Below are 27961 nucleotides of genomic sequence, written 5' to 3'. Positions count from 1 at the left end.
AAGTGGGAGGTTGTGCGCAGCTTGTGGTCAGAGTAGGGGGCGACAGAGCCACTGTCAACTGATCTGAAGTCTGTTTTCATCAGAATAGATGCAAGCCGCTTTGAAAAAGAGCAACTCCTTTCTTCCAGCATCTGGTCAGTGTGTGTGTGTGTGTGAACAGAATGTCTCATCTGTCCCTTCGCGAGCACACGCCGTCCGCTGTGCTTGTCCGTGTCAAAACACATCTTTTATTTTTCCTTTCCTTTTCACATATTTTTGTTGTAAATTCACATTGTATTTCAGTTTTTCTGTCTTTTATTTGTCTCGCCGATCTGGGTGCCGTCTAATTTGAGGGCAACGTGATTGTTATCATAGACTTTTTTTTTTATAATGTGTAGAGTGGTTACCTGTGAATTCCTGCAGGGCTATTCATTCATTGTCATTGTCGGCTGCTGGAGGAGAGCATGCACCAGTGTTGCCATGCGAAGAAAAACGGATGCAACAAATCAGCAAGCCCTCAAGGGGTGTTTTTGTCATGGAACATTCCAGTTGGACACCAAACGATGTGGGATTAAGTTTTGCAATAACTGCTCTGTTGGTAATGCTGGCCAGATGTCACTCAAGTCAAAAGGAAAACAATCATGCCATTGTTTGTTCTGTTTTTTTATTTTAATTAATGTAATCCCTTTCTCAGTTTGTCCTCATGTGTGTAGCATTCATTTACATGTATATTATCTTTATTTTCACATTGTTCATAGAAGCCATTACTTAGTTAACTGAATTTTGTTGTATCAAAACCTTTATTTTAAGTGATTTTTTTTTTAAAGAATTGGTGTAAAAAATTGAATGTTACCTTTTGTAAAACCTTTTTTCAAATGAATCACAATAAAAGTCTGAAACCTTCCAGTTAACAGGTTTTATGTGTAGGGGAGGCGTCAAAGATGGAGGAATGAACTTAGCGGTTCTACACACAGGGCTAAAATAAATGTTCTTTTAAATCGATACCTGGGAGGTTACAGGGAACAAGTGGAGAGAGCAAGAAATTTATCTTTTCATTCATCACTTTCTTGTTATTCATCCCTTTAGCAAAACTATTTATCTTTAATACTGATTCCTTTTTTGGTCATTGAAATAGTTTATCCCTTTTTCCTGTCTTATATTAATTCAGCATGCACACAGTACATACAGGTAGCGGATTGTGAGGAGATACTCACCGAGTTTGACAATCTCCAGAGAAGGAGAATACAGGAAATGCAGACAATACACTGGATCACTTCTTAGTTTATTGGGGAGTTTTAACAAAAATATCTGACGGCCAAAACAGGACAATAATGACGAATCAATGTGTTTTAACCAAGAAACAGAAAGAAAAAAAATCATATCTTTGAGCTAAACTAATGGCTGCCCTTGCCTTAAGTACCACACTTCACTGTTCTAATTCACACTTTATGCTGAAACCTGCACAAGCTTCATCATCATCTTTCCCTGAGTCAGTGACATTTAAACTCCACAAGAAACCATGGAATCAGTTGTGTAAACAGCATTAAACAACATTACCACTCATTTTTAAACTCCATACACGTTTGGGTAAGATTCAATTTAGGTTGGGCATTGATTATCCCCTACAGCTTGATGTGACTTTAAAAAAAATATGACTAGTGGATGGACCACTGTTCATTTGGATGTGCCCTTAAGTTCCATCTAACATTTTTTTTTTAGATCATTTGTTTTGTTGACCGTTTAATAATTTAAAGTATACAATGATTACAGTTCAAATTGCCATATAATTTAAATAAACTGTCATGATATTGACTTAAACATATTTCCAAGACTCAGTCTTAAGGTCTGAAAATTGGCAAATGATTTCCCAGACCTACAAATGAACCATAGTTTAAACTCATGTACTTTTACCCATTACCAAATTAGTGGAAGGCCCAGCAGCTTTGAAATGGTTTCTATTCCAGTGAGTGTGCAGAAATCCCTCCCAACACCAAATGTTTGGTTTGTCAGAGATCAGAGCCTCTGAGTGAACCAGCAGTAAGATTATTCTGAAGTTCTCCTTCCCTTTGTGCTTCAACCACGGCCCGAACCAGAATCCCAATCAGTGCAAACGTACAGACGGACTCCAATATGGGGACAAAATGATACTATAAAAAAAAAAAAAAAACTCATGATTTGCTTCACAAAATACATTCTCACACACGCACAGAAAGACCTCTTAAACCTGACCACAGTAATTCCCCTTCACACGTTATAAAACAACAAAGACAAAACAGTTTCAACCATTTAGCACTGGTTTGTGGTTAGCCCGTCAGCAGTCCATCCCCCGCAACAAGGGAGGTGAGAAGCCTCTTCATGAAGCAGACTCTTTAAACAGAGTCCAGTCCACCGTCTCTCCACAGTCGCTGCAGGATCCTCACAACTCTGTGTGAGCATCTGACCCATCTGAGTGAAAAATGAGTCAGATTAGGAAATGTGTGTTCAGGTTAGGAAAGATGTGTAATATTTCTATTCAAGCACTTGACTTGCATGGGTCAGTAGTACTCAGTACCTGTTGTTTGCTCCTCTGCTATGTGGCTTGCTTTCTCCTGGAGTCTGGTCTGCAGGCGTTTTACCTCCTGGTCGTAATCGCTCCACTCGGCCACGATCCTCACCGCAGCGTTCAGCTTGGGCTCCTTGGTCATAGGGTTGTTACACTGAGATGGGGGGGGGGGGGGGGGAACAGACAAAATCATACATTTTGGAAAATCAATTGTTATTATTCTTGAGCTCTCAAAGCGTAGTATCACTTATTTGGGTTTTTAATATCCTCTCCATCTTCTATACAGGGAGTTTGAGCTACCCCACCTCTGGGTGATCAGGCTGGACCACTGTGGTGTTATGTCACGCTATTACTGATGTTAAACATCAGCGTATCTGGTGGGTTTTAGTAAGTGTGTTTTTTTCATTGTTTTTTTTAAAGAATAAAGCAGTTTAACTTTTGATTTTAACTCACAAATTATGCAAGTGAAAAAACAACAAAAATTTGACGAATACCCAGCTTCCTCTGCACAGAGAGGTCACTTGTTTTAAATCCAGTGATTTGTTGCTTCCTGTGAGGACTTTTTCTTGTGTCAACAGGGAAAAATCATTTATGATTTATGATGGGTTTCATTTTCTTGTTGTCTTTTTCTGTTCAGTCCCACTGTGTGATTTTGAAGATTATCTTAGAAAACAAAGTCTTATTCTGTTCCGAGTCCCACCAAGACTACACACATTTAAACACCTTTAACCCAAATCCTTCATAAGCTTATGAAATGTTGATGTTTGTAGATGTGAATTCCTACATTTATATATATTTTTAAAAAATATTTAAAAAATGACTTCCTTAAAGTTGGTCCTTCTGCCCTCTAGTGGATTTTTGGAGTCATGACAATCTTTAGACATTTGCTCCTAACATTATTTTATAATAAGTTCTTCCTATCCTTGCTGTCTATACACAGACAAACTGTTGTTACCAGGTCTATCGTCTTGGCGCTCTTCTTGCTGCTGTCGTCACACCAGGTCTCACACCACAGCCACTCCTGAGGCAGAGACTTGATGGGCACCTGGTGGATCATGTTGTTGGGCAGATCCTGGAAAACAAGAAGAAAAAAAAAACATCAGCTTAACAAACACAGCAATTTTTCAATCATTGCAATGTTGTATTAAAGTAGTAATCTAAAATCATAAGCTTTGGAGAATGGTTGGGGGAAAATGTTAGCTGCATTAAAAAAAAGCAAAATGGAGAGCCAATGAAAAGACAGACAGTCCCAGACCTGGTCGAGGTTTGAAAGGCTGTTGGGGTCTTGGCTGAGCCCCTGGTACTGTCCTCTCAGTCGATCACCTGCAGCTATTTTCCTGAACTTCTTCAGGTCGACCACATACAGGGCACTGCAGCGGAGAGACAAACAGTATGAATGTAAGAAATACATGAGACCCTGGGTTTGTAGGTTATCTAGGTGAACTCAAGTTTCCCAACTCAGCTGAGCCCTACAGAGTGTGTGTACCTGATGTGGTATTTGCGCCCGGCGAGGTGGCTGGCCCAGTAGCCCGACTTCCAGAAGCGAAAGCCGTCCATCTCCCTCCGGCTCTCGCAGAACGGAGTGTAACCGTACGGCGCTCCGTCCAGCTCAAAGTCACGCAGCTCCTTCAGGTCTGTTCGCACAATCTGACAGAGAGACACAAAAAGATCAATCACTTTAGAGTAGCAACACTTGCTTGTTATTTTCCTGATTTATTGTCTGCAAAATGTGACGTGAGAGTGGATCAATTTGAACTAAACTAACTCATGAAGTGTTACGTTTATTCCAAACTGAATCATAAAATGTGCAATTTTCAGACTTTAAAAAAAAAGAAAAATCCCAGGTCCAGCTGTTATAGTGACTGGTGTTTTTCTTTTCAGTTTTTATAACCACTTTCTTTTACACCACCAGCTTACTGTGTGAACAGTTAAAAAGGAACAAATATTTGCACATGGGCATGAATGACAGTGTTTGCACAGCTATGTGTGCGCTAACCTGGTCAGCGTCCACAAACAGAATCTTATCAACGTCCAGAGGAAACAGTACGTCCAGGAACAGGATCTTGTATCCCCAGATGATCCTCTGCTTCTCCGTCTGTTGGTGTAACCAGCGAGGCCACTTGTACTGCACCAGCTCGTACTGGAAACCATATTGCTGCGCCATGTGGGGGATGAAGTCCTGTGAGATGGTAATGCACAATAGAAACAAGCGTGTCAGTGTGTATATAAGGGACTTCAATATGGTTGTATGATATCAGCACCAAGTGGGATATCATGTCAGCATTTTCACATCAAGACTTTTACTTGAAAGAATACATAACTAAATGAGAAATCTGACAAAAGCCCTAACGTTTTTAGAATGACTTAACTAATTAATGGTGTTGATTTTTGCCAATATTTTTTTTCTATCCATCTATCCATCCATCCATCTATCTATCCATCCATCTTCTTGACAGATACACTGTTACACAATCAAACTTACTCTGCAATGTATTATCTGGGATTTTTACAAATAAAGAAAAAAGTCACAAAATGCAATGTTATCTGTAGGATGAGGGAGCTTAAAAAATAAAAGCGAACTGGCAGAAAACAGGAATGGTAACGATCGATGGGCCTGAGCGCCAAGGAGAAGCACGGAAGTCTTCACAATCAGACAGGAGTAGACATCTCCTCCCTGCTGCATGTTTCACCTTCATTTTTCAGAAGTCCCGTTTGAAGCTTGAACATCACTGACGGACAGAGGGATCACTGCAGCTGTCAGAGAGAAAATCTCCACATCAATGTAACACCAGAGGAAAAAGTCCTACCTTGAAAGCCGGGGACAGGTAGTTTTTGAGGAACCAGAATTTGACGGGAGTTTTGGTGTGCTTCAGAACTGACAGCATCATAATCCTGAGAGAGAGGAGAAAACATTGTGAAAAGAGAGCTAGGGTTACAAGGGCAATAACATCAAGGAAGTCTTTGTACATGTAAGAGAAAGGTATGTTAGTATTCAAGGATTCTAGCTCTGATACTGTACTATCTATTTTATTTTGTGTTGCCTGGTAACATGAAGCTGACCTGAGGAAGCGCTCGTACAGATGCCCCGAGGCCACGGAGAAGATGTTGATGACGTCGTCCTTCTCCTGCTTTGGCTCCTCTGGTTTCCCCGCACCCGTGAACCCTCTGGAGGACAAGATAGAGTTAAAAAAATTATTCTGATGAATTTATTACATATCAAATGAATCCTCAAAACAATGAGAATGGACCAATTTGTACATTTTGCCTTATAAACTACTTTAAAAAAAAATTATCGGCAACAATTATTAGTAGTCCGTCCATCGACTGGTTTCAGCTCCACTTATTATAAAAAGCAGAAACTAGTACATGTTTTGTATCATGGCCGTCACCTGGTCAAAGATTTCCAGAAGCCATCGTCATTTTCCTCGGTCACGTCGCTCAGCAGCTCCTCGTTATGCTTGTCTGCTTTCTTCTGGACCTGAGTAAAAAAGTTAGTTACAAAAATATTACTAATCCATTTTTACATAGTAATTTTAATATTATGGTATCAAGTTCAGATCCTATGGAGGAGCAAACCTATTACGCGCCCCACACACATCCTGCGTCTACCTCTGGAGCGCGTCGCGTTACCTTACTGCTGCCTCTCTCGGACTTTTCTCGGACACACATGCAACGTCTCAGCAGCTGCTGCTGCAGCGCTGCTTCTAAAAGCCCTATCTTTCTACATAGAGTTTTCATAGATAATTCCCATTAAAAATGAAGTTCTTTCATGTCATCTATGATGCATATGATTTATATTGAGTCTGGACAGTAATCCGTGCGCCCCATTGCCATTTTTTTTCTTTTTTTTTGCCATATTTTCGCTTGTTGGAAGTTTTATTTTGAAGGGGACACACCAGGAAATGGTGAAACTACAGCGAAAGCTGCCAGTATGAAGTCAATATGACTCTCAGCAGAGTATTTCAAAAATCACTTTACTGATTTATACGGGAGAGAGAGAGGGGGGTGTGGTCGGGGAAGAAGAAGGCCGTAGACACAGATAGAGCAACGGAAAACTGTTGCGCTCATCATGATCTTTTTTATTTCTTCACTATATTGGATCTCTATATGTGTCATTTATCCAAAAATGAAATGCCAGAACTAATTGAAAATTAGGTTTTAAATCCCTCGGATTTTGATTGCACAATTAAATCGTGAAATAAAGGGATTATTTGCGTATACGACTGAGGGATGTTTTATTTTGAAATAAACACACCGGGTAAACGTGTAACTAGAGTGAATGCTGCTGGTATGACTGTCAGCAGAGTATTTCTCTATCAGTTAAAGCACAGAGACGCGAGAGAGACGCGCTGCTCTCAGAAAAAAATAGGCGAGCCTCCTGAGGTGAAGGGGAGCGTCGCTGCAGACGTGCCTCCGACGCGCCTCAGCAGTGCGTCTGAGGTTGGATGTGTGCTCGCTCTACGTTGATTTCACAGTCTGTGACCAAAAGTCAGACACAGACGCGAGGTAGACGCGCAGTAGAGGTAGGATGTGTGTGGGGCGCGTTAGTATTCTGATGAATGAAAGATGCATTATTTGAAATACACATAGAATTGGCACAGCAAATACTTTTACTGCCAATGCCTCTTTACTTTGCTTTTTTGTTGCTATTGAAACAGTAACAACGTAATGCTTTATGCCAAGCTGTAATAAAAAGGAAATCGGTATTGGTTATGGGAGCTTTTAATTGTTATTAGAGTGCAGACAGAGAGCAGTATCTCTATATAACAGGACATTAGAAATCATGTGGCTGTGGACACGTTCATGATAGGTTTAATTTTACCCATGTAATTTATGTACATACTGTATTTGTCCTGCATGACTGTTTGTTCTACTCATTAAAATGTATGAGAATGCAGTCAGACTGAGAAAATGTATGTTGGGCCATATTGCTATCAGTCATCCCAGGTAAACTGACCTTGACTTTAATGATCCGGCTCTTGAAGTTGTTCAGCACAACCACAATGTCGTCAGAGTCTGCGGGAGAGTCGGTGCCCTCATGGCTGCCACAGGAGAAAGAAAGGATAAGGAAAAAGATTAGAACACACAGTTTTCAGAGTCAGATCACAGGCTAAATGTAAAAAAAATATATTTAAACTCTGTGACACAAGACAGCACAATTCTCCAAGTTCTTACCTGTAAATCTTATAGATGTCATCAGAGCGTCCCTTCCTCAGCTTCAGGATCCAGGCGCCTGGAGTTGCCTTCAGCTGAAAGTAACCCTGCATGGAAAAACACAAGAGATTTAGAGTATCTTTGATGATAATAAAGGAGAAACGGAAAGAAAAAGCTGTTTACCATCCAGAAAAGTATTCAAAAATAAATAAACTACTAACAACTTCCTGCTGTGAGGTTTTGGACATTACAGGTGATTAACTAACCAGGTTCGCCATGACGATTGTATCCACCATGACCGGCTCGGAGGCGGTTCCCAGGGTGAACTGGAGGCCTCGTGGCGGCTGACCTGAACTGACGTCAAAGCAGTGGCCCTCCAACAAGAGGTGCTCCAACTCGAACTCTGCAGCAACAAGATTCTCAACCTGCAAACGCACAAGGCCAGAACCAATTAAGTTTATTTAAATGTATTATTTTATTTATTTTATATACAGGGTCCTAAAGACGAAAGAGAAAAACTCTGCAAAATCCTCAGCACATAAGCAGGAGTGTAAAATCCAAGCTGAACACTATCAGTTTAGTTTGAGCCTAAAAGGAACTTGGAAGCAGAGATAAATCACTGATAACACGCAGTTAAACCAAAAAACAAAGCTATTGGAAAAATGCATTCAGAGATCAGGAAACTGGGGTTGTTTACTTCTGGGTAAAAGAAAAGAAACACTCTCAAAAACAAACATATAAATATTGCACCACGACTGAAACTGATGGAACCCCAGACAGACATATGTACCTCCTGCATGTAGATGTTGTCCAGGTCGTAGCGTGTGTTCACAGACTCCACCATCCAGCTCTCGGGCGTGTTGAGGTTCAGAGTGAAGAGCGGAGACTGAGGCAGGTCCATAAACTTTGCCAGGGGGCCCGGAGAGAAACTACCGTCCGTCTGAAACACCACCTCCGGCTCCAACACGTAACGGTAAAAACTACAGACAAACACACATGGTGTTGAGAGGTTATGATTACAGGCAGAAGGGTCATCATGTGGAAGCATTCAGACATAGCAGCAAACATAGGGATCGGCATTGTTGTGTTTTTACAGATTTTTACTGAAAGGAACAGACTGGCTTAAAATGTTAATCTTCAGAAATAAAGAGGCCCTGTGGAGTTTTCTTGTAAACTATTTTTTTTTTGTTGTTGTGTGTTTTGTGTATCGTGTCTAGTGCATTCCTTCACAAAGCAGACTTTTAAAGTATTTTTAAATCCTTCATTGTTTACGTCCATGTTTACTGGCTTGCAGTCTTCCTCTTCCCTGACTTTGCTGGCGTGTTAAGATTAGAGGAATAGTTTTGAAGCTATTGGCAGAACTGTGTATCGCCTCACTTGTGTGCGATAAACAAAACAGGACCCACAGGGGTCTGAAACTCCACAGGGAACCTTTAGTTCATTTAACCATGGAAACAAAGATTTGACAAAACAATCCTAACTCCAGGTCTATCACACACAAAACTCCACCAACTTTTTGCCGGAGCTTTCAACCAATAGCACATGATCTTTGATGGCTATTTGACACAGTAGAAAGCTCTGGAAAAAAGGTTGGTAAGAGTGCTATAGATGGAAAATGAACAGTTACTGAACATCGGGAGGAAATCCCTATAAGTCAGAAAGTGTACATTTTCATGGATTATAGGCACTGATACATTTCTTGACATACAGCAATGCTGAAACTGAAAAGCTGTAGTAATGTTGGACCAAATTATAATTGATCAAAGCACATTGACAACAGAGCTAAAGAGTATTATAATATTTAAGGATGATTTTAAAGTGAAACATAAAATAAGTGAATTGAGGGGACAATGGTAAACCTGTCTCTACAGAAACAGTTATCTGTCCTCACCTCTTGAGAGGCAGGTCGGACAGTTTTGATTGGCAGTTCATGAAGACCCTCAGGTGTACGTTCACCAGCTGCTTCAGGACCTGCAGGTGAGAGATGTCAGACATAAGATGTGCACAGGTTCAAGAGTCAGTGTTGGATCAGCAGCACAGATGGCAGAAGGCGGATCAACCAATCAGATGAGGGAATACTATCAACCTACCAACAGGAGAGGAGCTAGTTTCTGTGCGTCCCTGGTTACAGGATCTACCACGGCAATGACGTCAAAGTACACGTCTCCCTCCTTAGGGCGGATCTTCACAGCACTGCCAAAGTCAAGTAACACAAACTTACGATTTTTTTCGAGGCTGATTTCAACAATTCATTTTGTATTTTAAATTCATTTTAAGGCACACATGTTTGAATTTGAGAAACGTTTTATACAGTTAAGATGCACGATATGGTTCAATATTCTTAATGAACCAAAAATGATGAGAACATTACATTGTGCTACAATACAGACTAGCTTTACCTGTAGCGGTCATCAGCAAAGTCATATTCTACCCGGGCCTCTCCTTTGGGCTGAGAGGAGAGCAGAGAGTCCACCTTCATCACAAGATCGCTGGCCCTAAAAGAGAAAAAACAACAACATCTTAATATTACAAAACTCACAACACAACCTTAAAAATGTGACCTTGTAAAAAGAAAAATCTACGGATGCAAAGATGGAATATAAAAATGACCTGTCGTCCTCAATTCCAAACTGCTGGACTTTGCTTTTGATTCGCTCGCCAGACGTTTTCAGGATGATGCTCTCCAAAAGCAGAAAGTCGTCCTGGTTAAAGACTTCCTCCTCCTCCAGTGGACCTATTATCTGTGGATCAGAAACAATAGTTTTAACTGAGCATCAACCGTAATAGTGGTAAAATGGCAGAGCTTCACGTCTTGAAAACCCCCCAAAAAGAAGAAATGTAATGTTTTCATGTTGTATCACATATTTCCAATTCTTTGAACAAGAAACAAGATTGCGACTCACTCTTCCGTTGCTAATAACCGCATTCTGTCCTTTCTTCAGTTTGAGCACGTCTCGGCAGTAGGCAGCGTGGGAGAGCAGGAAATCAAATTTGGGGCCGTCATACGCGCTCTTGAACAATGACACATCCATGCCCTGAGGGAAATGAGTTAGTTAATAAAAAGGCTAAGTAAAAACGAGGACCAAAATGTTTCAACAGCAACACACACAAAGAAAACATGACAATTTTGAACCGAGATTATGTGGCGATAAGTGAAGCCCCGTTCCCCTTCTCACCCCGACGGCAAACTCTCCAATGTCGGCTCCCTTCTCCAGGGCCGCGGCTGTATCTTCTTTAGCCAGCTTAGTGATGAAGTTCTTGGCGTTGTTTGCAGTTTGTGTTTGCAAGGCGGCCCAGACTGCTCTGGCCACGCGGCTCGTCTCAGCGGACAGTGGCGTGTCTGATGGATTGTTGATCAAGCCCAGTCGGACGTTGTTGCTGCTTTTCTGTTATGGAGCAAGTAGAGTCAGTGTTAGAAAATTATTTGTTGTGGCTTTGAGAACAGATTAACAAAACAGCTAAAATCCACCAAATCCCAGACTAGCTGTTTGCATGTTTCCAGTCTTCATGCTATGCTAAATGTATCCTGGCTTCATATTTACATGCACATTTACACCATGAAGCAAATGCCAAAGAGTCATGTGCTCAATGGCAAAGCTACAATTTGAATCGATATCAAGACAGATGGTTTGAAAAGCTTTGGTACCATGTGCCTGATGGCATCATAAAGCAGCTGACGTCCAGAGGGTTTGTCAAAGTCCCCGACCACCCAGAAAGTGACAGGGCGGATGTATCCGTCATCTGACAACCACAAGAAGACACAGAAGTGTTTAGTTAATATGGATGTAGGGGATGCTATAATCTTTCTTTTTTCTTTTGTAAAAATAACGTTTGGTAAATTGGCCAAAACTCTACTGGTGCAAAAGAAACAAACTTAACATGAAAAAGAAAGTATATTCTCTGTGTTAACTACCTTAAACAAATGATGCCATTTTCCAAACATTAACATTAAACTTCTTCAATCTCATTCTCCATGCAGCTACAACACATGAGTCAGAATGAACTGTCATGCTCTCTTAAATACGGAAGAAACAAGGTTAGAACTGAGTAAGCAATTGTGTAAAAAAAAAAAATTATTTTAGTACTTCAACTTCAGACCCTTACACACAATAATCACATGCGTGTCTAAACATGTGCGTCTCCTGAGAAATGCAACACAGATGGAAGAGCGTTGGTGGATTCACAGACGCATGTAAAAACACTGCCAGGCAGCAAGGTGAGGAGGAGAGGGAATAGTGAGGAGGAAAAGGGTGATTACCATGCCTGTTGGTGGCGGCCATCCCTGAGGCAGGGACATATATAAAATCACATGAATAATAGGAGGACAAGGGGGAAGAGGAGGGCAGAAGGAAAATACAGACTAAATTAACTAGACTAAAAACAAAAACACAAAAATCCACAAGCGTTCTCTTCCATTCAGTGTTTGTATATGAATCACTTGCTATCATATGAGACTCTTACCTTTCTTAGTCATGTAGCTCATGCTGTTGGCCACTGCGGTGCTCTTCTCTTTGGTATCGAGAGTCGAGAAGCGAGCATACTCATCTACAAAGTGGTTATCTGCAACAACAAAACAAAAAAACATAATGTAATACAATTTTTTTTTATAGCATTTTGGGTTCTATTTATTTACTTTAACTATCACACATGCAGCCTTTTTGGTCATTTTCAACTGTGGGTTTATATGTGTGCAAGATTAAATTGTATGCATTAATTTGTCATATGCCAGCTGGATGCCTGGGGATTGAGAATAAATGTAAATTGTGGAAGATGTTGTTTGCACTCTTCTACACCGAACCTCAATAAATAAACATTGGAAAGAAAAAATGTTGTCCTACTGCCATTCATACTTCTCATACATATATGTATAAGTTCAGCTGCCAACAGAACACACAAAGAAGAAACAGCATACATATTTTAAGCATCTACCAAAGTGAATCAAATGTAAAAATGCAATTCTACACCAAAACAAAGTTTTTTTTTCTGAAACTGGAGGGAGGACCAAATCGACAGGAAAAGAAACAAAAATGGAGGCTGTGCGTGTAGGTGCAGATGAAGATAAAGTTAATGTGGGAATTATTATTATTGACAAAGATGTGAAAATGCTGAGTGGTCATTTGGCATGCACTTTTAAGATGGCTCGTCCACTGGAAAAAAATCTTAAAGGCGTCAACATCGAAACAATTGGTATAACAACTGTAGATTAAATATTAACACAACATTAATCTAGATACGTTTTAACCTCAGCTACACAACTGATGTGGTAGAAATGATTTGATTAGTATTCACAAACATGCCTGATAGCACACTTACTGCTATTAGAGAGGTCCAGGTATGTTCTGCTGGTGGATAGAACTCTGGGGTTGATGCGTGGAACAACGTTGGGCTGATTCATGATGTAGTCCACCACGTCGTGATCCGTGGCCAGCTCACCCTGAGAGCACACACAGACACAAATGAGGGTTGTTGATGTTAAAAGAATAATTCAGAGCAGACATTCCTCACTGCTACTGCGGACCTTCAAGAGATGCAGGGGGCACTTCTCTGTGTGCTTTTCATCCTTATAGTCCCCGCAAAGACAGACAGCTCAGGATTGAATAGCTTTTTTGCTGCAGTTAAGGATGCTGGTGTATCGACCGAAAAAAGTTTTCTATCCAACAAGTTCTCATTAGACATTAAAAAAAAGAGGAAAAAGAGTGACGACTAACAGCATGTTCACCACTAGAAACTGGCAGAGCAACTCAATTGCAGACCGCTAACTGCGATTTAAGCCCTTACAACAACACAAGCCTTTGAAGGAACCCATTCAAACATTTGGCTCCCGCCGGGACGACATTTAAAATAGGAAAAGCATGGCAGATGGCACGCTCACAAAAGATCTCACTTAACAAAATGATTTCTCACTACAATCCTAGACCGTGTGATAAAAAATAAACAGTCCCTTCAAAGCTCTTTTACTCGTTTTATTTGTATTTCCTTTCTCGATTAAACTCTGTTTTGCAGCAGCTCCAGCAATTTAAAAAAACATACACGCACAACAGCACAAATAAATAAACCCACTGGTTTTATCACTGTCAGCTAACTATCAGAAAATATGTTGTTTGATCTATTTAGTCTTATCTGATGAGTTTCAACTGCAATGCGTACATTGTTTTGTAAATCTATAAGTCTTTTATAAATAAAAAGGGTATTGATGCAATACAGCCTGTTAGTACATAACAGCTCATCTGGGGAAAAAAATTAAAAATGGTCATTTATTTATTTATTTTGTCATATTACTTTGAGTTTTCGACGCAGATTAAATAAAAACTGATATGCACTGAAGATGAAAATAAAGCAACATATTTAATGTGTGTGTGTGTGTGTATGTGTGTGTGTGTGTGTGTGTGTGTGTTTGTGAGGGGGCTTTGACTGACCAGGTAGACAGCCCTTTGATAGAAGGAGGTGGTCTCGAGGATCTTTTGCATGGTGACGGTCTCCAGCTCGTCCGGGTCCAGCTGTTCACGCTGGTAGGGTATGCCGTTGTACATGACCACTGGTAAGGGGCCAACCCCCGTTTGCTTATAGTACTTACGCCCTTCCTGAGAGAGGAGACGTAAAAAGATGTTGCCTTAAGTTGCATCAGCCTTTTACCACATCAAAAAAAAACATGGCGAGAATGAAATAGGAGGATCAACACTTTTTTGGGGCTGGGGTGGGGGCTTTGTTTAAGCACAACAAAAAGATGTTTCCAGAGTTCAAACAAAATCAACCTGTTATCCAGTCTCTCTTTTTTTTTTTTTTTTTTTTTCAAAATATTATTAATCACACATGTGGCTCCTCTCACATGTCTGTTGCTGTCATAGTTGGAGTCTTCTCCCAGGACACTGCTGACCTCGACATAGGGGAACCTCTTCTCCAGAACTTTCACCACGTCACCAACGCTCAACTGTCCACCAATAGCTACCCGGTTGAACATCTAATAGGAAATAAAAAAGGGAAACATTGAGGTTACAAGAAAATATATATATTTTTTTCCAGATATTGTGTTTTAACCTTTAAACGGCAGGTAAGAACAGATTTGAAATGGGGGAAGACATGCAGTAAACAGCCGGGGATCACTTTTTCTTTAGTGTTTGTGAAAGGTCAACTCACCGAGATGACGGCTTCAAACGCGCTCTGACTGTCCACTTCATCACTGATGTAGTTGTAAGCTCGGATCAGCGCCACACCTGCGTCCTTCATCCCGTCTATGTCGTACTCACCCGACACCACAAACACCAGTCCTATCCTAAAAACACACACACACACACACACACACACACACACACACAGGAAGAGCAATTAAAGTTTCAACTTTGGTATGTCTGTTAAAATGCAGAGAGCGTGCCGTGTGCTTCATCAGTATTCAGACAAACTGACCATCCCAAGATATCACATGCAGGGAGGTATCAAAGGTCTACCAAACCTGACTGAACTCCTCCTGAATTAAAATTTAAAATACCGTACAGGTCCCAACTGACTGCAGTGCACTGCAGCATCTTTGATTTTTGGTTTTAGCAACAACTGATGCAATAAATACAGTTTTTTCTAGAAATGTATAGTGATCAGGAAAAACATATCTCCAATATCAAATGAATCTATTTCATGAGTAATGTAAGCACCAACCTGAGTGGGATGTTGTTTGCATAAAACATCTCTGCCACACTCAGCAGTTCAGCAGAGTTTTCCTGAGTTGGGTCAAGAATGATCACCTGCAAAACACACACACACACACACACACACACACACACACACACACACACACACACACACACACACACACACACACACACACACACACACACACACACACACACACACACACACACACACACACACACACACACACACACACACACACACACACACACACACACACACACACACACGCACACACACGTTGGTATATTTCCGAAGGATTCAGACCCATTAGGATTCACCAGAGGTTGATTAATGAGGTAAGAACGAACCAGATTGTGGAAGTTCTTGCGGATCTGCCTGATGACTCCAGGGAAGGTGGGCCTGAGCAGCTCCTGCACGTTGTAAGGCCACGAGCTGTACCTGTGGTCAGTCTCCAGGTTGTTAATCCACTAGAAATGAAAAAATAGGAAATGGCTTAAAGGAGCAGCCACAAACCATTTAGCAGATTGGTGCCAGTAAGAAAATTACATTTTACTGCAGGTAAATATTGTACTTTTTCCTCCAGTATATCTATTAAATAACTTTAATTACTAGCTACTTTGCAGATTTACGTAGGTGGGAATTCACAATCTTCTGAGCAGCATATAAAGTACAAAGAATATCCTCACATTTATCAGCAGCCACATTAATGTGACGCCAACACAATTACGCATCAATAATTATAATCAAATAATATAATATGCTGTATTCTGAAACAAGTCATTCTGCATAGTAAGTACAATAACAGTAAGTAACTGTTGTTGAATCATTTTCTGTCAATTGTGTTATCAATTGATCCAATTTATCATTTCAGCTCTACAATTTGTTTTGGAGGGGATCTTGGTCTGTGTGATTTCTTACGCTGATGGCGGAGCTGCGGATGTCGACGGCGTAGTCAGAGTCAGAGGGCTGCACGTTGAGCTTCAGGATGTCGTGGATGAAGGGCGTCTCGATGTGCAGCGAGCCCAGGCCCTCCATCACCCGCGCCTCACTGCGCAGCACCTCAAACACACTGCAGGGGACACAGCACAGAAGTCAGTCTGGCCATCTACTGTAGGTGTGTTTGTTTATGAGGGTAGAAATGCAACGAAAGGATGTAACGCCCTGCTGATTAACTGAGTGATACTTACATTAATATACTGAGACAATGATTGTATGTGTGTGTGTGTGTGTACCTGAAGATGTCTTGTGTGTCCAGATCTATATGCAGCCCGTTGATAAACAGGGCCGAATCTCCGGGCTGCAGCCCCAGAGTTCCTTTGAAAAACTATGGAGAAAAAGAGAGAAACTTCAACATGACTAAACAACATCCTGCTCACATCAAACCCTAAAGCCCCCCCATTGAACTCTGAACTTCAATGTTGTGAAACAAGAGGCAACAGTCAACACAAAGCTGTAAGGCCCGTCGTCAGTGCTTACAGCTCTGCAAAAGATCAGTCTGTTTAGACCAATCAAAGGACCACACTAAACAAATCTAATTATTAGAGAAAGGCTGTGTGTGTGTGTGTGTGTGTGTGTGTGTGTGTATGTGCATCGCCGTGAGACGTTGTGGGAGTGTTTGTGTGCTCCAACAGGCAAGACCAAAAGCTCAAAGTCGTTCTGGCGCAGTCAAATCTCATTACAGAAAGACAAAGACATCTGATTAATCATACTAGAGACACAGCAATTACAACAAGACATGATAAACACAAATATTGCTCATCCCACTTAAGCAGTATTTGTGTGTGGTGTGGTGTTGTGTAGTGTGGTGTGGGTGTGTGTGTGTATGTTTGACTGTGCGCAAGTGAATGTGTCCAAACTACTTCAATCAATAGTCTTTGCTCGCCGCAGGACTGTGCGCCTGGCGAATGAATCACCGCTTCAGTAATTAGGACGTTTTTGCTGCTCACCCCCCCCCCCCTCCCAACCCCCACCCGCCCAAAACTCCTGTCTGCACACAAAGATTATGTGAGCACAGCTTGAGGAGGCAAGGGGGAGGCAGAAAAACATTTGACAAGAGAAAGGGATGATTACCTACTCCATTAGCAGAGCAAAGCCAAACACGTTGTCAGAAACTCAACGCTTTTCAAGTCAGATGTTGTTTGCAATTGATCACATAATAAAAAAAAATAAAAAGGTGAGATGAGGAAAACAACAACAGGACGGGCAGTTCTCATTTTGACATATTTCCCTGAAGACGGCTCACAGGCTGAAGGGGGCTGTGGTTGTGTGCAATAATGCTATCTGCTTTTCTTTATTTTATTCTCCTTTATTGGATTAGATTGGTAAACAGCTAAACCTGAATTATCCCTGAGAGGTGGATGAGGGAAAGGGAAGTCGGATTAAGACACGACAGAGGGATGAAAGCGGATGAAGATGTAAAAGGCACAATCCAAGTATCAATTTGAATGTAGCGCACATCGGCAAAAGAAAATGTGAAATTTCAAACCACTTCTATTATATGAAAACACAAGAAGTTGACAGTATTGAGCTTTGTGGGGCTAAATCTTCCGTCAGTGGCAATTTAAATCATCAAGATGAAGAATTTAACAGCATAAGACAAGCCTCAAACTATTGTTAAGTATATAGAACAGTTTATGGAAATATGGCATTCATGTTCATTTCAGAGGAGGATTAAGTCACATGTTACGTCCTGATTTATTCGCTTAGTTTGTTTCCATTGCCCTCAATCGCACTTTGCTTTTATCAATAAACCAACTTTTCCACGTTACCCCAAGCATAAAACATATTTATTTTCCATACTGCTGTCTTTATGCGCAAATTAAAAAGGATATTTCTTATTCCTCTGTGTTTTAGGAGTTCCATTGTTGTCCAAAAACGATTAAAAACCACATAAATGAGCCTCTACTTTGCCCAGGATTAAATGTTCCTTCATTACCACTGACATGCAAGCTGTAGCTGCCGGTTCGAGGCAATGCCAAATATCCTGCTGCCATAAAAACTCACTAAAGCACAGAGGGTGTTTAAATACATTCCCAGTTGAAAAATGAATGCGCTCTTTACTCTTGTTTGAGTGAGCTCTGATAAAAAAAAATACAGTGCCCAGCTGTTACAGGGAATTGATTTGCATTATATTTTATTAACTAAACAATAAATCTTTGACTCGTTATGATAGATTTCGGCGGAAAAGGTTTGAGCCGAGAGCCACCGGCAGGGTAGGCAAACTGTAAAAGTATTGAGAGACTTGAGGTTTTTCATGATATATTGGAAATAAAAAAAAATATGGAATTAATCCAGGCTGACCCCATAACGCTAATCTATAGGGTGTATTCATCATACTATAAAGGAAGACGTCTCTGTGTGTATGTGTCTTGTGGGTCGTTAGCATATTTCGCCATCCGTTCATCCACACTTGGTTGGTTTGTAGCTGAGGACAGAAAGGAGTGCAGTGCCAAGTGTAGTTCTGTAGAAAAAACCGTGGAAACCCAGCTAAAACGGATGAATGTACCATTACTGTAATAGCTCTAATAGACTTGCATCACAATCCAAGAGGCACCAACAGAGCTAAAGAGGACTGATGAAACACACAGAGCTGAATGCACCAATGTACCTTTTGGTTCTCTCCGATCTCTTTGCGGATCTCTGAGTTGACCACTGTTTTGGTGATGGACCTATGAGAGGAAAGACACACAGATATTTCAATAACTGAAATGTACTTACTGCAGCTACTGTTTGTGTGTGAGTGTGAGTTCCTTCTTTACCTGGCTTTGGTTGGGAAGTTCTGACTGAGATCTTTCATGACGTTGAGGGCATCGACAGTCGGAGCAGCAAGAATGCGAGCTGCTGTCTGGAAACTCAGATCTATAAAAAACAGAAGAAGGTGGGTGGATGGGCAGGCAGGCAAAGAGGGCAAGAAAATGGGAAAAAGATTATTATACAAAAGCATAAGGGAAGAAAAGGAAAGGCACAAAGTCACAGAGAGGGAACGCTTGAAGCCCTTTAATAAAGAAACTTTAGGTGCTTGAACAGCTGAATGCTACTGCAGTACATTTAATAGTTAACTTACCTCCCTACAGCCATGCTAGCTCCCTAAGGCTGTGCTAAAGTCAACATGCTAACATGCCGATAGTTAGCAGGTAGAAATGAGCCTTTCTCTCGCTCAGTTAAGTTCAAATATTTTTGATGGATTTATTACATTTCAACATAATAAACAATCACATAATATCACTCAAAACCACATATGTCAATCCTCATTGTGATGGGTAGAGTATTAGTCAGACAATCCCTAAAGTCATTAGAATACATTATCTGGGCACCATTAACGTTTGTAAAAAAAAACTTCACAGCGATCCATCTAAAAATTTCTTTCTAGATCTAAGTGGTGGATCGACCAACCGACAGACACTGTCATCCCCAGAGCAATGTTGCTAGCTTGGCCAAAAAGAGTCATCAGTTAAGCTAATTAACGTATTAACAAGCAATCAAATCCATGTTCACATGCGTGTCTTCCCATCGGAGGCATTAATTAAAACTATCTTACAGCATCGGGATTCAAGGCAGGATTAAGAATATAGACGTGTATGTGTGGGGAGATATTGATTCTTCAGAGGTGTAGCGAAGATACTGTGTAAGAACAAACAGAGCCTTTGCTTGTAGAGGGAGTAAAGAGTGCAGTGTGAGGATTATTACTGCACAGTGAGCATCACTGTAATGCTGTTGTAGTCTGTGTGATTATTAGCCCCTGGAGGTCTCCTTGCCTTTGTAAACAGGCTGAGCTAACGAGGCCCAGAGGAGTCCAAGATAAAGACAGAATGTGGGCACATGACAGTCAGACAGTGAGAGCCCATAAGACTCTCTGATCGCCTCACATCCTTCTTTCAACACCAATCAAAGCAGCCTCATGCTTACATCCAGACCACGCCCAGTGATAAGCCTCCTAAAGGTGGAGTCAGCGATTCTGGAAAAGGTTGATTTTGTCACAATAATTTTCTGTAAAAGCCAGTGAATATGTCCTCACGATTAGATACCTGTCCCTACTGTGTGTGAGCTGAAAAAAATCCATTGTTAATACACAACCTAGGCTCTGTAAACTGGAATGTTGCTAGCTACGGTGGGCCCCATTTGTGTACCCTTTGTTTACATACCAGTTTACAGAGCTTGGGCTGTGTATTTTAAACTATACTTTTTTTTCCAGCTAATACTAATAAGTGATTTGGACAACAAGCATTCTTCAGAATCGCTGACTCCACCTCTAATGTGTGTTCTTACAAAAAGGAAAGATTGAGTGTGATATGTGTGGGACGGACACAATTCAAAAGCACACCCGATTACATGCGTTCATACAGGTAATCCAATAGATGATGCAACCCTAATCAATAGTTGCTTTTATGTTGCAACAGACAATGTTCTCACATCTTCAACATATTATGGCTCAGATGAGACAAGAGGACACAGGTCGATCTTGAAAATTGATTACAGGACTATAGAGATACATTTTCAGGTGCAAGTTTAATTCTCGGATGAAATGATCTCACTGTTAAAGCAACAGGGGCCAATAATATATATTGTTTTTTTATGATCAACGCATGAGTAGAGTAAATCAAGTTAATGAGACAATCGATGGAACATCCACGACAGGGTTGCAGATTCTCTCAGTGGGATTGTTTAACGTTTAAACGCTTTGAGTTTATCAGGTATAAAGGTATCACAGTATTGAAACCATTTACATACAAAAGGGGCGATTTTATAGAAAAGTTGATCATTGGCGAGGTTCAGAAGTGTTAAGCAAATAATCTCTATAACCGGATTTCTATGATATTGAAAGAACCAAGAGATATCTTTGGGTCAAGGAACAATTGATTACATTTTGAAGGGGAGGAGGGTGAAGATCTGGGATTTCTGCCATTAGATAATTATCTTTCGTCAACTGTAGCTGTGACACTATCGGAGACAGAGCTCAGACCGAGTCCTGAGGGTGTATTTAAGGGATCATAAAAATCGATTCCCTTCACAATTTAAGTGGCAAGAATAATGCCTGCAGTGTTAGCAGTAACCTGGAGAAGTGTTAAGCTTTGGTGTATGCACAGAGGGCCTCACGGTTTATTCAAGTCAAGATGTTGCCTGTGGCAGTTTTACATATTTGTTTCAGTGGGCTGTCAACGGTCTATTAATTATTACAATCATGTTTATCTAACGTTAAACTTAGAGGCATAAAGACATCTTTTTCAATTCACTATTTGTATGTATTTGTATCACTATTCATGATTTTGAGGTACCCACCTTGCATTTGCCAGACTTTCAGCGGTGACATTTCATTGGTGCTTTCTACCAAATGTTTCCTCAACTCCTTTAACTGTTCTTTCAGCTCTGGGTAGGTGGTCCTGGTAAAAAAACAAAACAGATGGAGAAAGAGTGAGTTGTCTGACTCAAAGACTGAATAGTTTATTTTCAGGTACGTTTTTCTGTTGTTGCGATATATATATAAAAGGGTATTGGTCAATGGTTTGAGTTAAGGCACTGAAGAGGAAGAGGAGCTTGGCTGGTGCGAGTGTGCTACAGTTCCTGGAGCCATTCCAAGCTTTGAATCTTTATCACAGGCTGACACAAAGTCACTCACTTCAGTTTGCCAAAAAGGAAACCCTGGACCTCGTCCACTGGATCATTCTCTCCCATCATTGTAGAATTCACCTCCGCCCCTGAAACCGCAATCAATTCACTCGTTATTCACAACAGTTTTCCTCTGGGATTACACCATCGTGGGCATGTGCACATCAATAGTGTGGCTTCTATATGTGTGTGTGTGTGTGTGTACCTTGGACTTGTGTGTCATCCTTTGCCTTGTACTCCTGGTTTTTGATGGCCAGCTCCACTCCATACCCAGACAGATAGACCTTCCTAGCAATTGGATTCTGGAGAGAAAGCACGAAGAATTGGAAAAAAGAAGTCAGCCTTATCCAATCAACTGAGCAAGCAGAAAAAAACAGTTTGTCTCCTGTTGTTGTAAAATACTCTATTAACTTCTTTCTATTCGACACAAAACTGTGCTCTGCTTTGTGCTGTAGACAGCAACTGTACCCTGATTGCCCCCAAAACTTAATAGTACACTTAAAAGTGTTACAACCTCTCTAGTGCCCAGGACTATGTGCCTAACAGACAGATGGTGAGAATAATTTTGCATAATTACAGAGGGGATAAAAAAAAACTATCAGATGTATTTTAAAGTAATAAGCAATCCAACTTCAACTTGACATGATACATTGGAGAAACACTTTTCATCCCAGCTGAAAATGAGGAGCCCAATAAAAGTGCACACTTTTTCTTTTAAGATAAGGATAACTGACATCAACATGGGTCCTTTAATACTTCTCATTGTTCATTAAATGCCATAGTCCTCGCATACACAGGTCGTGGACATTTATGCAAAGTATTTTAGTTTTGTAGATTAGGGCGTGTGTTCAAAGTGACGGTTAGGGTTTACTGACATGACACACCTGGGAGAGGCCTAGAGAGCTGCAGGGGAAAGGCTGGGTTGTACCACATGAAGTTTTTACAAAGGTGACTTGTTGGATTTCTTGTTTAATTCTGTGTTACAATTTGGTACTTTGCCACTCACATTTTTACCCATAAGATAAAATCTGATCTACCAAAACCAGACGAGGCAAGCAAGCAGAACAGCTACTATTACCACCTGACTCACAGAAGGATGTTGCATCAGCATCAGGCTGTTCTACCCCATTTACACATGCCAATAAATGTGAGATGGCTAGGACATGTGTTGAGGATGGAGCAGGACCGCATCACAAAAGTCGCCTTAAGATGGACACCACCAGGCAAAAGAAAACCTGGGAGGCCAAAAACCACCTGGCGCAGAACTGTAACAAAAGAGCTGGAACAGATGAACCTGTCATGGGGAGAGGCCCAACATGCTGCCATGGACCGAATGCAATGGAGAGTGCTCATTGAAGCCTTATGTCCCATAGGGGACGAAGAGGAGTAAGTAAGTAAGTAATAAATGTGACCTTTATTTGAATAAGAAAAAAAAAAGATTAAAGGTGGGATCGGCAATTCTGGAGAATGGTGGTTGTCAAAATCACTTTCTTTCAAAATCAGTGAACATCTCCTGACGATCCTGTACTGTGTGTGATCATACACAGCTGAATCTCTGTAAACTGGTATGTAAACAAAGCGTATGTGGGGCCCACCTGTAGCTAGCAACATGCCCATTTACAGAGCTGAGGCTGTGTATTAACACTGGATTTTTTTTCCAGTGCGCACCAAGTATGAACAGGTTGCGGACCATGAGGAGGTTTTCACTGATTTTGACAAAAAGTGATTTTGACAACAAGCATTCTCGAAAACCGCTGTTCCCACCTTTCAAGCCAGGCATAAATGCATTCAGAATGCATTGAGATCAGAAAGCAATTTCATCAGACAGACCACATTTGAAAATGGGCAGGCTTGCATTGTGACATTGTTGCATTGTTGTGTGTGTTAAGATACTGTAAACAGCTTTCAAACATCCATGATTTAAAGTTAATCTTATTAGAAACACCTACAGCAACGTAATGGCGGAGCACATAGGTAGCCAGGCCTTCATAGACTTTGGATGATATCACTTCGTGAAGCTTGTGGAAATCTGGAGTCCCAAACTCGGCGTAGAGAATGACAACTGGAGCATCTGGATTGGATCCTGCATATCTGTGATCACCTTTGAACAGAAATGGCTTCGGCCTGCAAGAGAGACAGGGAAGTCAATTGTAAGATGATTATAATAAAACCCAGTATAGTTTTAAGCTTCTTGTCTGTGTTAAATGCCTCTTTATTTACCTCTGAGGGGCTGTGTCCAGCAGTGTGTCTAAACCCTCTGCATCACATGTCTTCTCTCCATGGACATTGAAAAACGCTGAGCAGCCAGAGGGAGGAGGCTCATTGGACGCTATCTAAAAAAAAGAACAGCGGCATCTTTCACACACATTCAGGAGAATAGTACACTCCTAACAAGCATGCACAAGCCTTCAGGCGCAAAATCAAAGCATCCCCTTTGGTACCTGTTGGAAGGAGTGTACTGTTGAAGAGTAGGCTCTCAGGGCGAGGGCGAACTTCAGCATGTTCAACTGGACGGAGCTGAGCAGGGCACTGGCTTTCTTCACTATCAGGTCATGGTAGGCCTGATCTGTGTCTGCATGAGGAGATGGAATATGTTGACATGATGTGTTCTATCCCCTTTAAAACTGTTTTAACATTGCTTTGTTATCTTTGTCACCATGATTGAACTGTTTTAGCTCAGGCAGAGAGGCATAAAAACAGAAGAGAAATACAGTGTGCGGCTCTGTTCCTTTATGTTATTGCTTGCATAAGTGTTTGGCCAAAACACCGACACTGCAATTACTGCGGAGAGGCTTGCATACACATCATAAATTCAGCTGCTCGTAGCACAGAGACTGAAAGGGAAAACTGGTCTAGAGTGTCCGATGCAGTTTTACTTTACCATCATGCTCCCCTTCAATGTTCTGATTGGCCTCCACAAAATCCCAGAATATCTCCTGGCTCTCCTCTGCCAAAAACTCACTGGGGAAGAAAAATATATCCTCAGATGTTGATGTATCTATGACAAACCTTGCATATTGTCTGTAACTGTTCATGTGGAAGTCAGTTAGTGTTGGGGCAGTGCTGTGTGGTACCTGGCCTCCAGCAGCAGAGGAGTATCTGCCCATTTGGTGGTGAGGGTGGTAGTGACGGCCTTGGAGTCTGCACCCCCCGACACTGCAGAGAGCAGCGACAGCAGCAGGACCCACAGAAGCCACATTCTCAAGCCTACACCTGGGGGACATACACACAGGAAGTGGTGACCAATGAGTTGAAGATGCAAAGGAACAAAAACAATCGGAGCAAGAATATGTGCTACAGAGAGACAGAGAGGAGAGAGCTTAGCCTTGTTTATATACCAAAAAGCATCTTGAGGAGACAAATAGTCGAATCAAATACAGGCATTACTGCAATGTTGTCAATAAAACTTTGGGACCTATCAGTGATGCAATAACAATATTAGTGTCTTCACAAAATGTAATATAAAGTGTAATACCAGTATGTTTTAAATATCTTCTGGATTATTATTGGGTTAATAGATGGCAATTATGTTGGCCAGCATAACAATGACATGAAATGGTCATATCGTCCCATGCCTATTGCCTAGAGCACACATATATGCGCCCTGACAGGTTAATCAGACTCAGTTTAATTACAGCTTAAGGCAAGTTAGATAAAAAAGACTTCTTTGAAATACACTAATGAAACACACATACGCACATGCAGACACACATCTGAATTCATTGGTTCTATGTTGTTTTCGTAGTTTTGTTACAGCATGATCAATACACATTTAAACGTGAGACTGAATTTAAAGCAACTGTATAAAAGTAACATTTACTTCATAATCCAAACCATTTCTAAGGACTGTCTAAATCGTAGTTAAGAAATGTTACACATTTTAAGGTCCACAAATAAGAACATTGCATCTTGACTTTAAACATGCAACTTATTTAAACAGTAAATGCAACAAATTAATTTGAGTTCTAGATTGCAACACCAGAAAAATATCCCTACTCCACCTATTAGAGTTTCTAAGACTTTTGACAGATTGATTTAAATAATTTCAATATCACCTAAAGCCTCATTTTTAGATTAATTTATTCAATGCATTGTAACACTTCATAATGATCTACAGGAACCCTAATCCTAAATCAAAGAATGATGTTTTTGGGGCACTCGCGCAGGGGTCTTCAGCTAGTAAACAAAAAGCTCCATGATTTTTGTCCAATAGGAAGGTTCAGCGTGGCTCGTCTGTCCAATCGGCGCTGAGTTTGGATATCCGGATTGTTTCAATGACAATCCCTAGAGCAGCTGTAAAGTAATGGGCTAAAATACGGTTCTTATAGTTGGTAAACCTGCCAACCGCAAGAACATTATCATATGTTTAGTTGCAAGTGGTGCGAACAGCTTAAAAGCCCATTACTTTTACGACCAGATAGCCAGATCCCATGAACAGCTCGTTACCTCGCGAGCTAAAGCTGCCTGGAAATGAACGTTAGCCTAAAAGACGAACGAGCTACCTCACCAAATTGACGGATTTTACTAACAGTCAGCTAATGCCGCAGTCCCTAAAACATATTGACTACCAGCCCTGGATACGAGGGTTATTAATTTAATTGCTGTACACTAAAATGAATGATGTTTTCTCACCGAAGCCGGGTCCGGAGCTTCCTTCACCCATGGTTCCGCTTTGGGAGTGGGTGGGTCCTGTCATCCGAAGTAGGTAACCACATTGCTGCCTGTTTCAAAATGACTCTGAAACGAGGGGAAACTGAACCTCATCTGACAATTCACTTTACTTTCTCCTAAAACCGAACCAGAAGAATTTTTTTTGTATTGTATTATACAAGAACAATTCACCCTATAAAACCTTCATCTAAATCACAAAAAAGATTAGAGCATTTTAATATTATAGATAGTCTACAGTAATAGGTGTTAAAAAGCAGGATGATAAGAGAAGGGGGGCTGTTACTGCTCTCACACTAATGTTATTAGAGACACTGTTATGGTGAACCATATGAGACCTGATTTTACATAATAGCATGTAGTCCTATTCATTTTAACCAGTTCATTGAAATGAGGGTTTCTGGGTGGATGCATGGTGTGATCCCCATGGGAAATACATCCTGTATTTAGAATAAGCCAAAGTAGTCCCTTTGGTTAACAGTTGTTATGTGGTAATGAAAAACTATAGGAAAGGAAATCCCTCTAATTTTGCACTTTTGTAAACCACTTGGTGTGATAGTCCATCCCTTCGGGGCCATGCTCCCTGTCTACCTGTGGTGTGGTCTTTATAAAAAGAAGATGAAAGGTACGGTGACACTGTCCCTGGGTGTGGAGACATCATGGGTCTGCGTTTTCATTTACTCGCTCTGCAGCCTAAATTAAATTGGACAGCTGATCCTCCAGAGGGAGCAGCACCACGGTTTGATTTAACATTATAAAAAAAGCAGAGACATTAATTATCCTGCTGGATTTGACCTTCACTTTGAAGCACACACACACACACACACACACACACACACACACACACACACACACACACACACACACACACACACACACACACACACACAAACACATAGACATGTGCACATACACACACCCACAATTAAATACAAAAATAGGCCCACATTGTATGCTTGCGAGGACAGGCCAAAAACATCCTCACTAGACAGTCCTCACCAGTTTAGCTAAACCTTGCCTCACACACACACACACACACACACACACACACACACACACACACACACACACACACACACACACACACACTGCCCACAGGGCCTGTTCATCTGTCAGGAAGGTGACATCCTCAGATGAATTATGGGAGATGGTTGTCATCTTCTCCGGGGTCACATGCGAAATGGCGAACCCAGTCTGCGTGTTCCCTCTCCTCACGCTATCACTCGTCAGCCATTTTAGAGGTTGAAAGACTCAACGGGGGACCAAAACGACCTCAATTAAACCTCCATTAATATTAATACATTTTGTCGTTTCACGTGAGTTGGTGCTAATTAAATGTGTCCCTGACTGTATAATGGGGGTCAGCCGGGG

The 27961-nt window shown here is 41.1% G+C and overlaps 1 protein-coding gene across 1 annotated transcript; it reads right to left on the bottom strand.

The window, feature by feature from the left end:
- Window positions 1–1244: 1244 nt before the first annotated feature.
- On the bottom strand, window positions 1245–26588 carry uggt1 (UDP-glucose glycoprotein glucosyltransferase 1). The gene is made up of 40 exons (XM_080042362.1): window positions 26555–26588; window positions 24997–25135; window positions 24804–24883; window positions 24364–24494; window positions 24143–24255; window positions 23872–24046; window positions 22128–22224; window positions 21933–22011; window positions 21596–21696; window positions 19078–19177; window positions 18927–18987; window positions 16552–16643; window positions 16238–16388; window positions 15667–15786; window positions 15323–15408; window positions 14810–14945; window positions 14502–14633; window positions 14092–14256; window positions 12989–13109; window positions 12137–12235; window positions 11322–11416; window positions 10852–11061; window positions 10579–10710; window positions 10286–10416; window positions 10075–10170; window positions 9766–9868; window positions 9567–9646; window positions 8466–8655; window positions 7942–8100; window positions 7697–7782; window positions 7479–7563; window positions 5911–5999; window positions 5582–5686; window positions 5329–5413; window positions 4518–4700; window positions 4008–4168; window positions 3777–3891; window positions 3477–3593; window positions 2531–2675; window positions 1245–2424 (listed from the first exon to the last, which is right to left on the bottom strand). Exons 1-40 carry the CDS (start codon window positions 26583–26585, stop codon window positions 2396–2398), a joined length of 4605 nt encoding a protein of 1534 aa, XP_079898488.1. The 5' UTR covers window positions 26586–26588; the 3' UTR covers window positions 1245–2395.
- Between the last annotated feature and the right edge of the window lie 1373 nt (window positions 26589–27961).

The sequence above is a fragment of the Ammodytes marinus genome, assembly GCF_949987685.1.
Source record: "Ammodytes marinus genome assembly, chromosome: 15".
Taxonomy (NCBI): Eukaryota; Metazoa; Chordata; class Actinopteri; order Uranoscopiformes; family Ammodytidae; genus Ammodytes; species Ammodytes marinus.
Note: the sequence above shows the minus strand (reverse complement) of the source record. Positions and strands in the feature narration are given on the sequence as shown.